The 17,626-nt window shown below is 44.5% G+C and overlaps 1 protein-coding gene across 1 annotated transcript in view; it reads left to right on the top strand.

The window, feature by feature from the left end:
* The window catches only part of LOC138285009 (uncharacterized), a 597,004-nt gene that overhangs the window by 450,711 nt on the left and 128,667 nt on the right, over positions 1-17,626 (top strand). The window contains exons 16-17 of the mRNA XM_069224423.1: positions 341-433; positions 13,079-13,139. Of these exons, the coding sequence (XP_069080524.1) occupies positions 341-433; positions 13,079-13,139 (154 nt within the window). The remainder of the gene's footprint in view (positions 1-340; positions 434-13,078; positions 13,140-17,626) is intronic.

Below are 17,626 nucleotides of genomic sequence, written 5' to 3'. Positions count from 1 at the left end.
GTATAGATCCATGATTAGCAGTAGACAACCATACAGTGCCACTGAATAAATGTAATACATTTCTGAATGATATTCTTCATAGCGATAACTGAGCTGCAGGGCAGATAGGAGGGCATATTCATAAGAAAATTTAGACATTTTACCAAACAGTTATGAAAATTAATGCCATGGTGCCTGGCAGTGGCAGAGAATGATTGTGTCCTCCAGTGACTTTGAATGACTGGCAGTGACACTGTTGTAGCACATTAAATATAGCTTTCTTTCAAGTGTCCTAACTGTGTACAAACAGATGCAAAGATGCTGTTGTTTTTTCTGATATTTAATATGCCTTATGTTGCAGGATCTCCCAAAATCAATCCGCGCTAATTTTATTCTTGATGTAGAAACGGAAGAGCTGTTTATTGTAGCAGGGTTGCAGGATCGTGTGGTTCAGGTAATTATGTTGTTTATACGTGCTTGGAGTAGTTCCTCGTGGTTGGTGATCAATGGCTACTGGAAAGTGGAATATTTAAGTTCAGAACGGTTAGTAATAGAAGGTTTATAGCATGGTGACTCAAAGCTATAAAACTACACACATTTGATGAGCACACTGGAGATGAACCTTTTCCTATGTTAGGACACTAGTATTAACAGTGGGCATAGTGACAAGAAAGCAACATTGTGGTCCAGAATGTGGGCCTATGATTTACTAACTGCAAGGTCAAGAAAATGTATGATCTAATGGATTCACGGAAGACTGCATGTAACAATGCGGTGCTCTGCATTAAGTCTAAGTTGAATTGAACATGTTGCAGATAGGGGTGTGAGGTTAGAGTAGTTATCAAGGGGGAGTAGATAGACAGAGTAAAGAAGTTGATTGGAATGTATTTGATGGGGACATTTTGCTCTTAGCCATACTGTGGAAGGAGGGCACATCCTTTCTTTATTTGTAATGTATATTAACAGTTGTGGGAAAGTGCCTCATTTGCCATGGGTAGCCCCCCACTTTTTGCCTGGTATTTGATGTAGTTTCAAAGCTGTTAGTGCCCAATATCCCTGCTAACCAGATTCACTGGGCTAGATCTCTTTCCCAAGACTGTTGTGATGCATTGGTGTAGGAGGCTGGTCTGGTTTTTAGAGGGTACCTAAAGTACTTACATCTTATACCAGGTCCAGTTATCACCTTATTAGTGAAATGTAGTAGTGTTCTAGCAGCTTAGGCTGTCTAGGGGTAGCTGTAGCAGAGCAGCTTAGTCTGAACTAGGAGACATGCAAAGCTCCTACAATTCCTCTATAGTTACACAGTACTTATACACAATAAAAGACAATACTCAGTGTTACCAAAAATATCTTGGAGGCAATACTCCTTCTGATATTATACACATAATATACACTAGAGACCAAAATCAGGTAAGTAAATAGTCATTGAATAGTGCAAGCAGTAGAAAATACATTAGAATGCAATAGGCCTAGGGGCAACACAAACCCTATACTAAGAAAGTGGAATTCGAATCACAAATTCCCCCCCCTTGACAAGTGTAGTGTGTAGAGGGGCACTGGGAGTGTAAAATAACACCAAAGGTAAGGAAAATACCCCACATCAGAGCCCAGGAAAGTAGGTGTAAAGTACTGCATCTTTCCTCAGGACACACTGCAAGTCGTGATAAGAGATATTACAAGAACAAAGTAAGACTGCAATCAACAATTGGTGGATTCCTGGGCATGATTAGAGGAGACCAAGTCCAGAAGTCGCAAAAGATTCCAGGAAGGACAGTAGGCCCTGCCAACCTAGAAGATGGTGCAAAAGAGGATTCTCCGGTTAGAAGAAGTCTGCAGAAGAGCACCAAAGAAGATGGCTGCAGGTTCCTGCGTGGTGCAGTAGGTGTCCCATGTCGAGATGTTGGATGCAGGCTGTTAGCGTAGCTGTATTCGTCCAACAAGCCTTGGTTCACGCAAGGTCGCAGTTTGCCTCAAAATGGCACTGCCTGGACCCAGGAGGGGCCTGGGGTCCTCAACGCAGACTGAGGAGGCAGAGGGGGCTCCCCACACTGGAAAGAGCCGACAGATGACCAGGCAGCACCCACGGGAATCCCAGGACACGGGGTCAAAGAAGATGCAAAATGCGGTTGGTGCAGTACAACAAAAGAAGGTCCCACGCCGCCGGAGAACAACTCAGCAAGTTGTGCCTCACAGGATGGAGTGCTTGGGGCCTGGGCTACACTGTGCATGAAGGATTCTTGGAAGAAGTGCACAGAAGCCCAAGGAGCTGGGAATGACTCAGTGCACAGGGGTACTGTCGCAAATCGGGAAGGCAAGCTCTTACCTCCTCCAAATTTGGACACCTGGACCTTAGGACAGTCTGGGTCGTGTTGGTCCAACACCTGTGTTCCAGGGAGCACGCTCGTCATCAGGAGAGGAGTCCCAGCAACAGGTCGTTGTCGCAGAAGGTGCCTGCAGGAGCAGGCAAGTGACTCTGTCACTCCAGGGGAGATTCCTTCAGTTCTTCTGGTGCAGGGTGAAGACAGGGAGTCCTCAGAGCGAGCACACCTTGGAAACTGTTGCAAATGCTGCTGGAGCTGAAGTTGCAGGTCAGTGGAGTCATCCTGGATACTTTGTTGCAGTTACAGCGGTTCCTGGAGCAGTCTGCGGTTGATCGGACAGTCAGAAGCTGAAGCAGAGGATGCAGAGGATTCCTGGAGGAGTCTTGCAGGGACCCCAAATAGCCCTGAGAGGGGGATTGGCTACCTACCAAGGTATGCACCTATCAGTAGGGGTCTCTGACGTAACCTGCTGGCACTGGCCACTCGGAGATCTCCAGAGTGTCCCCACACCTTGGAAAACAAGATGGCTAATGCCAGGGACACACTGGAGGAGCTCTGGGCACCACCCTTAGGGTGGTGATGGACAGAGGAGTGGTCACTCCTCTTTCCTTTGTCTAGTTTTGTGCCAGTGCTGGGACTGGGGGTCTCTGAACCGGTGTAGACTGGCTTATGCAAGGAGGACACCACCTGTGCCCTTCAAAGCATTTCCAGAGGCTTTGGGAGGCCACCCCTTGCCTGTGACACCTATTTCCAAAGGGGGAGGGGGTAACACCTTTCTCCCAAAGGAAAGGCATTGTTCTGCCTTCCTGGGACTGAGCTTCTGAGTCCACAGGAGGGCAGAAACCTGTCTGTGAGGTGGCAGCAGCTGAAGCTGCAGTGCAAACCTCAGAGATCTGGTTTGGCAGTACTGGGGGTCTATGGTGGAGCCCCCAGGATGCATGGGATTGGCCTCCCAATATCATATTTGGAATGTGGGGGACAATTCCATGATCTTAGACACCTCACATGGCCATATTCGGAATTACCATTGTGAAGCTACATGTAGATATTGACCTATATGTAGTGCACGCGTATAATGGTATCTCCGCACTCACGAAGTCTGGGGAATTGGCCCTGGACAGTGTGGGGGCACCTTTGCTAGTGCAAGAGTGCCCTCACACTTAGTAACTTTGCACCTAGCCTTCAGTAAATGAAGGTTAGACATATAGGTGACTTATAAGTTACGTAAGTGCAGTGAAAATGGCTGTGAAATAGTGTGGGCACTATTTTACTCAGGCTGCATTGGCAGTCCTGAAAAAAGGTTTGTGTGAGCTCCTTATGGGTGGCAAATGAAATGCTGCAGCCCATAAGGATCTCCTGGAACCCCAATGTCTTGGGTACCTAGGTACCATATACTAAAGACTTATAATGGGAGGTCCAGTGTGTCAATTGGAATTGGAATATGAAGTCACTAAACTATAGTGGCTAATTTGGAAGTAGAGAGAGCATAAGCACTGGAGTTCTGGTTAACAGAACTTCAGTGACACAGTTAAGCACTACTGATAACACACACTTTAGGCCACAAACTATGAGCACTGGGGTCCTGGCTAGCGGGATCCCAGTGAGACAGGCAAAACATACTGACAAACAGGCAGAAATTGGGGATAACATGCCAAGAAAGATGGTACTTTGCTACAATTGGCACAATTGACAACACCGTTATCTCCCACTATAAATGATACTCAGGTACCCAGTACATGGGGTACTAAAGGTAGGCCCCTGAGGGCAGCAGCACAGATTGTGCCACCCTCAGGGACCATGCATCCAAGTGCACAGAACAATGCCATTGCAGGCTGTGTGTCCTGATGCAATCCTAAAATGCAAAACTAGCATGGCACACAGCTTGTGTGACCTGTCCTCTACACACTGCATGCAATATAGGTAAGTCACCCCTTTGGCAGGCATTTTAGCCCCAAGGCATGGTGCACTCTACTGCATGTGTGGGCCTAGATGCATGAGCGTTATGCCACTACTATGTCCTTGCCAAACCTGGAACATAGTAAGTGTGCAGAGCAGCCATTTTAAATGCATGTGCTGGACACTGGTCAGTAAGAGTTTCCCAGTTACATGATGGCCACTCTGAACCCTGGGTTGTTTTGGTATCAAACAACTCAGAACAATAAATACAAACTTGCACCAGTTTTGGATTTATTGCAAAATGTACCCAGGGGCCACCTTAGAGGTGATCCCGTCAAAAGCTAACTTACCCTGGCATGGTTGCTGGCCGATCACAAGCGTGCCATCACCCGACAAGATTTTGGAACCCTGGGGTGAGAGCTTGTGCTCGCTGAGTCCAGAAAACAAAGCCCTTCCTGGGAAGAGGTGTTACACCTCCTTGCCCAGGAATATGCAAAGCCCTGCCTGCGAGCTTCAAAGGGTTTATCGCCCTTGAAACTCAACCCAGCCCTGCGGCTAGCAGCAGATGACACCGGGATCGGAGAATCGAGATTTCCTCCATCTTGCATGGTAGAAAAATAGCCAATCAGTATTAAGTTGGCCTCCGTAGACTTACAGATCAGATTCAGATTCGGCAGACACAGGAAGTCCAGCAACAAAGAAGACCGAAAGTTCCAGAACCAAAGTCTTGCTGCACTAAGTAAAAGGTGCCAAACCCTGCCTGCTGCAACCAGGACTCCGTAATCGCCACTGAGGGGTTGACTGGACAGCGGATGGACTCTACAAAACCCCAGAGGACCTCCAACCTTCTGAAAATTGACACTGACCTCACCCCAGAGTGAAGGAATCACTCCCTGCTGCCATGAAGCAGAAACCAGTGTTCATTGACTGACTGTTGACCAAGGACCCAGACGTGGCAGCTGGACCAAATTTCACCTGATGGACCGAGAGGACAAATCCTGCAAGTGTGTTAAGTTTGGTGGCATGGCTGAACCGTGCAATGGCCAGGGGTACTGGAAAGCCCAAAGTTGGACACCCAGAAGAAAAGTCCGCTCCGGACCCTCCAAGGACCAGCCACAAGCACTAGTCGAGGGACTTCAGGACATGTAAGAACCCCCTACCAGAGCGGACCTGCAGTCCACCCTCAAAGTGACCTGCCTCCTGGTTCCAAGGGCACCTTTGCCGCAGCTTAGCTGACTCATCTGCTCTGCACCCAGCTTCCCTGGCCTCTGCACCGGAGAACCAGCTGTGCTCTAAGGGTCCCCCACCCCTTGCAAACTCTACACTCTAAGTGAACCCAACTGACTCACTTTGAAGTCCGCCTGTGAAGTGCATTTCTAAGTGGTCCCTCTTGCCTGTCCTGCACCAGCTCCAAGACTTTCAGCAGCTGCTCCTTCTTGAATAGGGTACTCTCCGAACTTCTCTGGCTGGCCCACAGGACCCCTCGATGACCTTGATCTAAAAACAGAAGGAGACATTGGTAAAAGTATTGCCTGGTTTTAGTTTTCTCCCATTGATTCCTATGGTACGTAATTACGCACAAAAAGACTATTTTTGCCAAACTTAGAAAAAAACATAACTTAAAAAGTACTTACCCAATTTTGATGATCTTGATCTTAAAAACAATTATAAAAAATGTAAGAATTTTGGTAAATTGATCTTGAGTTATTCTCATGAGTGTATGTCCACATTTATTGATACTGTGAGTACAACAAATGTTTAACACTTCTCCTAGATTAGCCTATCTGCGCGACCAAGCTACCACAAAAATTAGAGCATTAGGTGGTCTAGTTTTTACCTCTGCAAACCAAGGTGTGGTTGCTTGGACTCTCTGCACAGTGCACATAATTTTTGTTCACTATATAGAGAGGCAGTCACCTACTACAGTGAACAGTACCACTCTAGGTAAGAGAAAAGATTTAAGGACTCTTTGGCCTCAATAAAAGAATAATGCAAATGGACTCTTCAGGAAGCAGAGAGAGGAGAGTTGGACTTTTCGGGTGAAATGAGGGAGCATGACTGCAGACGAAGGAGGGAACATGCCTTCAGACTAAAGAGAAGACAGAAGGACTCTTCGACTTCAAGAGAGGCCATAGGGGACAGAGGGCAGGACAGGAGAAAAACAGATTTATAGAGAGGAGAGGACAAAAAGACTTCAGCTTCAGAAGAGTGAGGCACGTTGTGGGAACTTTGGTTTCGGGAGAGAGGAAAGGGCAGAACAACAATGGCTTTAGGAGAGGAGAGAGGATAGGAGATCTCACCAGGAGAGGGCAGAGACACTCCTCAGCTTCACTAGAGAGGACAAAATAGAAGAATTCCCATTTATCAGCGGTTGAACCTTTATTATTCAAACTCCATCACGTTGTCAACTGAAGAAATTTAAACCTAGAAATAGATCCCATTGTAGCCTCAGCCAATTCCTCCCATGGCTTTGAGCGCGATTTAGATGTCGGCGGAGGGGAATACTCTGTCACAAACGTGACGGATATGCAGTCCACTGTATTATGGTCCCATTATAACCTATGGGGATTGATATATAGTGGTTGGGATATCTGTCATGTCTATGATGGAGTATTCTCTCAGCCGACATCTAAATCAGGCCCTTTATTTGCAACTGATTTTGCAGCTAACCCCAATATACCAAGCCTGACTCTCCTAATGGGATGCTCAATTTATCTTCAGAGAAAACTGTTGTGCTAGGGGTATCCCACATAGGTTCATATGTTGCATAGTAATCAGTCTCCAAGATTTTTCTCATATTATACCAAAATTCTAAGACGCCTCAGAGCTTTGGTTTGGAGACCCAAAAAATAAAAAGCATGACTCAAACTTATGCAAAACAAATTGAATCCAAAGTGCCTAGTAAGGCTAAAAATACCTTTCCTCTACATAGATCATCTGGTCTACACAACAGCATTCCATATTTTCTAAATTGGAATGCTAGACGGTACATCCACACATCCGGAAAAGCCAAACCACCTTTCTTAAGCTTTCTTTTAAGTTTCTTCCAACTAAGCCTGTTTCCCTTATTTACCCATATGAAACTACTCACTATACTCTTGATCTTTGGAACAATAGCTTTCTGAAAAGCTATCAATAGGTTACTTTGGAAGGATTACCATTTTATTCAAGTTGGTATGCCTATATATTGTCAATGGAAGATTCCTCCATTATTAATTATATGTTTTATTTCTCTCATCACCCATTTAAGGTTAACGTCTGGCAGATCTTCAAGTTTATCTCTAACTCTAATACCCAGGTATCTAATGTCTCTTTGCCTCTACAGTTCGGCAGATTCCAACTCATAACCTTTGTTTTGACGATATTTATTACATACTATGAAAAGGCCCCAACATTTTGCTGTGATCTCCTCTATTATGGCAGCAGTTCATTCAGAATCTCTGGTATACAGCACAACGACGTCTGCATATAAAGCTATTTTACTTTGAAGTTCTTAGACTGAAATGTTTGTATCCCTTTATTCCCCTGAAGACTTGTGCCAGTGGCTCAATATATAGACCAAAAAGGACCGGTGAAAGTGGGTATCCCTGCTGTGTCCCTCTCGAAATATTACATTTGTGCGTTAATTTCCTGTTAACAAGGATCTTAGCTGATGGTGCCCTATATTACCTTATAATCCCTTCTACAAGGAGTAGGGGCAGTCCGAATGACTCCAAGCCCTCCCACGGTTAAGCCCAACATACCCTATCAAAGTCTTTTGCCACATCAATTGGAACTATTGCTAAGGGGGTCCCCTGTTGCAATAGCACAATGGATGTGTACATTAACAAATGTGTGGGATCATGCATTTACCTGCCTGAAAAGAAAACATTCTGATCTAGATGGATAATGTTTCCTACTACCTTTGCTAATCTTCTTTCTATTATCCCAGAATAGATTTTACAATCGTAACTAAAGTAATGAGATTGGGCGGTAAGATCTGCATTTTTTGTGTCCCTAATGGGTTGCAAAATCACAGTTATAGTTGCCTCCCTCATTCCAGCTAGGGGCCATCTCTACCTTTTTCTTTTGTAATGAATTAAACAATTCTACTCACACCGAAATTATTACTCCTTTCAAAGCTTTATAAAATTCTGCATCAGGGCCAGCTGCTTTCTCAAATTATTAAGCTGCACAAGTACATCCCCAACTGTTATTTCTCCTATTAAAGTCTCTCTATCTTTCCCTTCCAAAACTGGAAGATGTTTGTCTTTTAGCCATTCCTTTGAAGTGAAGAGATCTGGCTTTCTTGCCTCTGTGCATAATAAGTTCAATACTTTCAGAATACCTGCCTTAATTTCTACAAGGTCAACCGACATATTACCTACTTCATCAATGACTACCTTGCTTATGTAATTCTTTGCCAAACATATTACCTACTTCATCAATTACTACCTTGCTTATGTAATTCTTTGCCATATCTACTCTTACTTTCCATGCTAACAAATGACCACTTTTTCCCCATACTCATAACATGCTAACTGAGATACCTGCCACCTGCCATTGCCTTACCTTCCATTAAATCTTTAAAGGCTTCTTGTTCCTCATTTAGCTTACCTTGCCTACTTTGATCTTCCTCCTAGGAGCTAGTCTCTAGTATCACTTTCTCTAGCTTGACAATGTCCTTTTCTCTGACTTTCTCATGGAATTCTCTAGCCTGGATAGAGCTCATTTTACAGAGCATCCCCCTGCAGAGACGGAGGTCCTGACAATAATCTCAAACTACCACCTGCTCTGCTGTCTAAGCTCTTGCAGTACTACGGGGTCAGTTAACAGTGTTCTGTGTACTGTCCACCTTTGAAGGGGCTATCCATGTGGGATAAATTTAGACAACCTTCATGAAGAACTCATTCTGTTAATAAGCTTGTCCGCTTGTTCCACCTTCCTCATGCTAAACATTTCTCTACATCACCAGGAACATTAACTGAACTTTGGCCTCCAGTTTCTCAATCTTATCCTTCTGTGGCTTAACTCCCTATGACACTTTTCTGTAGTCTGCTGCTGTTAGTGATCTAGTCTTGATTGTGAGCCCCTAATCCTGCTCCTTAACAGTGTATGATAGAAAATTCAACAAGATTTTCCTGGGGTCCCTGTGAACGCTTTGGATCTCTTTTTCTAGGTCTACTTGTGGTTTATTAACTAAGAACGTCCTCTCTAAGTTACTTAATAAAAAATAAAAAAATTTAGATCACGGCCGCAGATCCTTCCGGAGCATTCAAAATTCTTACGTTTTGAAGGCGAGAGTTATTTTTTCAGCCTTTCAAGTTCATCTAAAAGTTTGTGCCTTTTCTGTACTAGAAACTCAAAAGGTTTTTTTTTTAAATCAGAGTTCATCATTCATTTTATCCACTTTCTATTCTAAAGATATAGTTCTCTCAGTAATGTCATTTTGCTAGTTGTTTCTTAGGGCTTGACACGCACCCTCAATGTCTCTTTGGTTTGATTCTGAGATCTCAAATCTTTTTTGGTCTCTGCCCCTAAATCGATCAGTGGACTCTCAGGATTTGCAGTACCAGTGCTCACAGATGGCTTATTTCCATCAGCATAATCACTATCCACACTGCCATGCATCTACCCCGGGTCCCTCGCTATCCTCTGCCAGAACTACCAATGGTGCATATCTGTTCCATAATCTGCACTCCTTAACCACCATTGATAGTAGCTTCCACATCATTTATAACAGCACCAGCACATGCTGTACCTATGTTCCCATGGGCCAAAGGGGGCAGCTCCTGATTAGCCGATATTTGCAAGGGCTACTCGGGGTTCAGAGTACCCTGGAGCAGTATACTCTTAGTAAAGGTACTTCTTTGCGTCATAACTCTAAAAAATGAATTAATTGAGGGTGTGAGTTTCACTGGGGAATTCGACCTTCTGCCTCCCCTTCTTCCCCCCTTCTAACCTTATGTTGGAGGTGTACTAGTGTGTTGTACTTGTTTCTTGAAATGGGATTTAAAGGCTAGTTCTGTTGATTTGACTGTATGTTGTTCGGGAGGCTTGAGATATCAGAACCATCTCACCTTGGTTAGTTGGATAATTGGATTCTTGCGATTCGGTTGTGCCCGAGCCCCTAGTGAATATCTTTCTTGATGGGTTTTTGCTTTCCCCACCCTTAGCCTGGAAGACTTTCTCCATGCTTCCGTGCAAACGGGCTGCTTGGGCCACATGGCTGCACCTTTATTGTGTAGGGGGCAGCATCCTTGTCTGACCTTCCATCCACATCACCTGCCTCAATGCCAAAAGTGCCACGGCAAAAACTATGAAGACGCGGGGATGCTGCAAGAAGGTGATTCTGCCTTAAGTAGCCCACAGCATGGTCCAAGCACAGGAACCTCTCCACAGAGCGACCGCAGCTGCTGCTGAACTCCAGCGCTTCAGTGCTATACCACCTTTCCCAAAATGCTATCATCCGCCGACTAAAGCTTCCTCCCTTTGTCTATATTATCAATGGCATGTGGCCAGACATGAAGCCAGGCCTCTTCTTCTCGCTGGTAAGTTAAACATACGGCCGCACTGATCTGTAAACTGCTTATTCAGGCAGCCGTCATGTTACCCCCAATCTCCAGGCCAGAGATTCGTTGTTGGTCACCTGAGTCGACGTGTGCACTATTGTAATTTTATAACTTTCAAAGAAACACTTACATTTATTTAGATATATATCTCTGAATTGTTTTATATTTGTTCCAGGTGACGACGACGGTGGACAGTTACCATAACTGATGTTGGTCACTGTCTATTTTTACCTTTACATACAACTGTAGATATTTACATACACATCAACCCACTTTGTCTGGTATAGTGACAGCATAAGAAATTGGTCCTGAAAAATGCCCAGAGCCCCTTTTTAAGGTCAGAAGTCAGGCAGAAACATGTTGGCCACGTACCTCTATTGGGTTGAAGTTTCACCCCTCTCTCAGTTTTAATCTTCACCTTGGGGACACCAGAATAAAGTTTTATCCCTTCCACCAAGGAGTAGTTTTATCCCTTCGTGTCACTTTTCCTTAATTCTGCATGCCTCATTCCTACATGCAGCTCAAATAGGGCCATTGAGATCCCAAAACAAAACACTCCGAGAGCTCCTCCCTTTCAGCAGGGAGGTGTAGCCGTCACCAGCAATCATTGTGGCTGGTGTGAGGAGTGACCCTATGATGAAGCATAAGGGTAGGTGAAGGTTTCCGTCCTAAAATAAGGAACTTGTTAAACTTACAGACTACTCCTGTAAGGCTGATCTAATGTGATCGGTTTTGTAGACCTTGTGCACCATGTTGTGTTTTTGAAAGAAAAGTGCTTTGCAATTTAGAAAGTCTGTTTGTATACAATGTCTAATTACCCCTTTAGTGTGCTTTGAATGCCAACAGGGCTGAGTGCTCACAGTGCAAAAGTGAAACATAATAAACAGTAAAGAAAAGTATGTACCTACAGTGAGGTTACTAAAGGGTTTCTGTCACAGTGTTGGCATTCATATTTTCCATGAACAGGCCTGATTGTGAATAAAAATCAATTTTCACAAATCATTTTGGGAAAAATGTAGAAACGTGCTTAAAATATATTGTGCATTTGTTTGTGAAGTGCAAGCGTAGTGAAAAAATAATGTTTAAAAAATTAATGTTGTGGTGTCTGAGAGCAAATGAGTTAAAACGTATGTGGTTGTCTCCCTTCACGTCTGTGGCTATAAATAGCACCCAGATTAGGAAAGAACAACTGGCTTTCTGGATGACAGTGCAGCTGCCTTTGGGAGCAGCAGATCGGAAGTAATGTAAACGCTTACCACTTAAAAAGGATGAGTCAACAAGGTAGATAAAGGAACAAATAACCCCCTTTAATGAGAACATCCCAGTGAGAATCACAGGAACAGGAACCTGTCCAAATCCAGAGCACACTCAGGTATTCTCCTGTGTCCGCAAAAGGGAAAACTGATTCCAGTACAGAGTGAGGGGGGTTTCTCTCATTTACATATGGATGTGCATAAAAGGGAATATTCGGCCTTTGATAGGAGAAAAGGCTACAACCATAATGAATGGGTGACTTTGAGAGTGTTTTTAGCAAAGGGAGAGAAAAAAAGCTGCAAAGAATGTGAAGATTTCAGAGGCGAATAAGTGAGAATACAGATGTAACATTTTTCACCTTGATGATGTGGTAGAGCTACTTCAGCAGCAATGTTCCCTCAGCAGCTGCAGAATCCAGCTTGGTCTCCTTCTGATGTTTTGGTCCCAAAACCGAAAACTCCATAGAGAGCGTGACACCAACTTTGGCATTTAGGAACCCTCGCCAGCTTCAGAATCCGGTCTTTCCCCACTTTAAGATTATGAGAACTAGAAAAGTAACCATGTCACCAAGTAAAAACTTGGACTTGTGTAACCTGGGAGGCATATCTGGACACTGCTCCACTGCAGTCAGCTTGAAATCACTCCGAAGTATCAGTCTACTGCAAACGTTGACTTTCATTAGACTTTTTAGTTTTCAACACTTTTTACCTTAAAACTTAATAAAATCATGCATTTTGTTTGCCTTATGATTTTTTTGTGTCTTTTTTTGCTTATTACGTGTTGCGAATTTTATGCTGTTTGTGTTCTTTATTGTAATATTGCTTGGTACTGCTTTAACATAACACAAATTTCTCCTGGGAGCTTTGCGCTGCTTGTGCTGTAGCTACCAGGTATTACTCAAAAGACACTTAGAACTGGTTTGTGACCTAACTTGATTGTGCTTGATAAGCTGGAAGAATACCCCTTCTCGAAATGAATATCCATTTTTCTGATGAATTGAAAAAACATGATTTTATAAAAAAAATGCCTTCTAGACTCCAGTTGAAAGTTGTTAATCAACATGTGCTCTGTGTGTAGGTGTACGAAGGGCTTATCTATATGGATTTCAGCAAAGACCTAATGGATAAACAAGGTTTTGGTAAGTATGCTTATTTTTATGGTATACTCATGAAATGTTCTATGCAATATTATAGTAAGGACATAAACGTGTTGTACTATACTAGCGTGTGTGAGAGAAAATATAACATGCCTAACTTAGATTCGTTTTTTGGTCTGCCCACTATTTTTGGCATTGAATCTCTCTATGAAACCTAATTTCAAGGAAAATCGTGTTAAATGTTTCCCTTTAGCCAATTGAACGAGAGAACACTTTGTAGTCTCAGCTGATTTATTGGTCAGAACGCATCCTTTATGCTTTTCATTTGATCTTAGAGTGTAAAAAAGTTAGCAATCCGAGCCATACTGGCCTGCATGGAGGTAGCAATGCCCACCTGTAATCTGGTCGGGCTTGAGAAGTCAGTTCTTCTAGCATTTCAGTCACCTTTCTAGAGTGAATACTGCTAGTTTTCATGTAGGTCTCTGTTTCTGGCACTGATCCATGGTCAGTTGTGAACTGTAGCAATATTAACACAATTCGTTAGTAGCACACCTGCTTACATTACTTAGAACCTTTTGCATTACCTTGGGTCTACAATACATGTTCTGAAAATACTCTTAACCCCCAAAGCAGAGAAGGTCTGGGACTGATAATTGAAACAGGACTGCAGGGAGTTTTACCTTTCAGGAATACATATGATTACTCTTTTGAAATAGTCCTGTGTGTGCAATCTTTCCGGCGCTTAATTTGTTAAATAAATAAATACGTTTACAAGCCTAACATCTTTCTATGCCGCTCAGCGCTAGTAGCTCTTTCTTCCACCACCCTACATGCTCTGTTTCCTTATCTCGGTCACGCAGGTTCTCCTTTCGTCCTTACCCTCTCCTTATGATGCTTTTGTCCTATCTTTCTTTCACCCTTAAGATGTCCCTCTCCATCCTTTCACTCTCTTGAAGTGGGTCGAAGTCAAATCATGAACCATAGTCCATTTTCCCAAAAAATAGAAGTGGTGCCCACCACCTGAAACCATTGGCATATATTAAGTAGTGTACCCATTGAATGAGCAGATATATTGGTCTACTTTGATTTCGACTCGAATCGACTGACTGACGCTGACTGACGCCGGTGCCGGGTGGCTCACGTCTTGGCTCCCGGTCGCGGAGGTGTTCCGTGGAGGTGTGCCGCTGCACTTTGTGGCGTTCTGGTCTGGTGGGCTGCTCCTGCTGCCGGTTTTTGCTGCACTCAGCCTGAAGCAGCCCCCGGCTCCCACGCCGGTTTCTGTGGATTCCTGCTGCTGCAGCGCTTTGTGGTGCTCTGCTGGCCAGGGGGGCTGCTCCTGCTCTGCCGGCCTGAGGCAGTCCCTGGCTCCCACGCTGGTTCCTGCCGTGCTGGTCCTGCTGTGCAGCACCGTGCTGCTTTGAGGTACTTGGCTGCACCCTGCCCCGCTCTAGCTCCAGTCCTGGTTTGGTCTCTGGCTGCTGGTGCTTGGCCACCACTTGCCTCGCCCTAGCCCCAACCCTCAGCCCCCAGCTCCAGCCTTGGTTGCTGGTGGTCCGGTTGTTGCTCGGTCCATGCGGTCCTTGAGCTTTGGAGGTGTAAGACGCTGTGAGGTACATCCTGAGGCGACGAGAGGCAGGAGAAGTGAAGAAGTGGAGCAGTGGAGAGGGGTGGTGACGCCAGACCCTGGTGGACGAGAGTGGATGCACAAACAGCGCAAGTAAGCGACTCTACCAACTTGCTATCAACATGTTAAGTCAGTTATAGACAGTTATAGACATTTGAGACGTGGAGCGAAGCGGCTGTCAAGGGGGGAAGAAAGGAAACAGGAGATTGATAAAGAGAAGAGTGGAGCAGATGTTAATGGTGCCGGAGGGATAGACCCCATCAGTGTACTGCGTTCTGTGCGACGCGTATTGAGTACCTCCGCAAAAGCAATTTTACTTCCGGAAAAACAATTTACTGAGACTGAGACTGAAACTGCTGGCACTGCTGGTACTGTCCTATAGGGCAAGAGTTCAAGCAAAAAAAATATATATATAATAAGACAATAACAACAATAATAAAAGTTACTCTCTAAAGACCCAGTAAGGAACTTAGAGGAAGACACAGTGAAGATGGTCGGAACAAGAGGAAAAACAAAGAGGGCCAGGGAGGCTAGGGAGGCCAACGAAGCACTAGTCCGCCCAACGAAATCCCAAAGACCAAAGCAGGAATCCGACAGTCTGCAAGATCCTGGGTTAGACCAGGATCAGGATGCCGGAATCACTCAGCTATCCCAAAGGGAATTTGTAAATCAAGGAGAGGTCACAGCAGAGGGTGTCCAATCCGGGAGCTCCGGCGACGAAAGTGAACCAGGAGAGGAGATGGGTGGCACACCCGAATTGGCTTTAGGACCTTTGCTGTTAGCCTGTACTGACCCCAATGACACAGGGCGTGTAATATTGAACGTAGGAGAAACTGCGGGGGGCCTTGCAAGTCCTCCGAGTAGGAGACAACAGCACACACCGATGCACCCGGGTCCAGGTGGGCAAGGAAAGCCAAACCAAAAGCAAACACCATTACTAACTACTATAACCATGTGAACTCAAACACTGATCGGCTGCAGATGCAAAGCTCTAAAGCTAGTGACTCCCCAGTATTGCCACCGGGGGAAATAGGTGGCAACAACGTGGGGGGGGGGGGTCAAACTGGAGCATTCTGAGACCGGGCAGCCGGATATTCCCCTATCCCAGCTACGATCTTCTCGATCATCTCGTCCAATGAATAACTCCTTTATAGATGGCGAAGTGGAGTTAAACAACTTCCCAGAGTGGGGCCATTCTTTGGGGGAGCAAAGAACAAGCCATGAGCTATTTAGAAATTACCACGGAGCCCACACAGGACTATTAAATCCCGGGAGCTCCTCACTAATATCCCCCCACAATGTGCCCAAGCAGAACTTATCGTAATACAAAATACAAAGGGGCCCGAAACAGAACAATTACTAATAAAGCAGACCCGTAAGCTTTCAGTGTCTCAGCTCCATCGCGAAAGCCAAACAGGAAAAACCAATTCAACACTGCGTAGACACGAAGTTAGTTCATTTAGTCTTGAGCTTTCCTCGCTCGACAACTCCGTAATTGGCAATATAGAGCCCCAATTAAATAGTATAACATTGGAAGATTTAAATTTCCTGGAAGGCAGACTAATTCAAGGCCATAAGGGAAAGGATGACAAGATCTTAGAAGGCCAAACAATTAATGAGCAAAATGGGCAAGCTTGGGGAAATAGAGAGAATTTCTCATTAGACCAACCAATTCTTAGTATTATGAAAGTTATATGTACAACATTGGACTCAATTGCAACAACAATCATGGCCCAGTCTCAAAAATTCGATGTTCAACTTGAGCTGACTAAACAATTTACAACTTCAATACAGACCATAGATTACAGAATGGCCTTAGTAGAGGGCGTTATAAGGGAAAATCTGTTGCATCAGGCAGTGGTCAACAAGATGGACATGCAAGCTTGTGGCCCACTGCTGGAAAACTATTGGAAGTCCCGAAAGTAATCAAAAACATAATCGAAGATTGTAAATACAGCCTCAAAAGCGCACAGGTGTGCAACCATGAGTCAATAGAAACAGAGTCCAGATCAATGGGAAGGCCAATAGACAGAGAAGGGCCCTTAGGCCCAGGACGAGAGGATTGCCCAGATGCGAACATCTGTATAGATAAGACAGAGGGAAAGAACGGAAGTCCTGTACCTGGAATCAAAGCTTTAAGTATAGCAGAAAAGAGGGTCCCGAGCAAAAGGCCACAATCAATAGGTAAATGGAAAAATAAGTGGAAAAAAGCCAGAGGAAATAAAAAATTATCAGTAAAAAAGCCACTAAATTTGTCACAACAGGCAAGCCCAGCGGGGCAAATTAGGAATATAAGTGACCAGCCTGCCCAACAGCAGTATAGAGATCAGAACATTAAGCCAGAGAGTCTCAAAAAATCAACAGATAAAGACAGTAATTTAAAAAATAAAAATCCCGGACTACTGTGCGACAAAAGCTGCACTTACCATTCCCACATAAATCGTATACCCACTGGCCTCAGGGGAAACCAAGCATCTGGGCATGACACAGATAATGGAAGGAGGTCGGAAAAAGATCCAGGTGCAAAGCTAGGGATAAGCGAGGTAAGCGACGCTCTAGTCAATGGAATATCCAAAAGGAGCCTAGAGACATCAAAATTAAGCACTGGCATGGACAAGTACCTCCCAGTTACAAAAATAGAACACCTAGCTCAGGTACATTACTCAAATACAGTGGGGAACCACAACTGAAAATGTCAGCAGCCTCCGAACTGTATTACTGAGGGGGCACCACAAGAAAACAGTAAAAGTTAAATCAGGAGGGCAAAGAGCCCCGAGCTCACAGGAAGTGAACAAAGTATAAGAACAACTATGTGCATGGAGAACTTATTAGCTCCGGTTCCCGCACCGCGGACAAAAGCAAAATACTGCTCTCAGGCTAGCCCAGGAAATCACAATTTCAGTAG

The sequence above is a fragment of the Pleurodeles waltl genome, chromosome 3_1 (genome assembly GCF_031143425.1).
Source record: "Pleurodeles waltl isolate 20211129_DDA chromosome 3_1, aPleWal1.hap1.20221129, whole genome shotgun sequence".
NCBI classification, from domain to species: Eukaryota; Metazoa; Chordata; class Amphibia; order Caudata; family Salamandridae; genus Pleurodeles; species Pleurodeles waltl.
The sequence above is the reverse complement of the archived record's forward strand: the minus strand, read 5'-3'. Positions and strand labels throughout refer to the sequence as shown.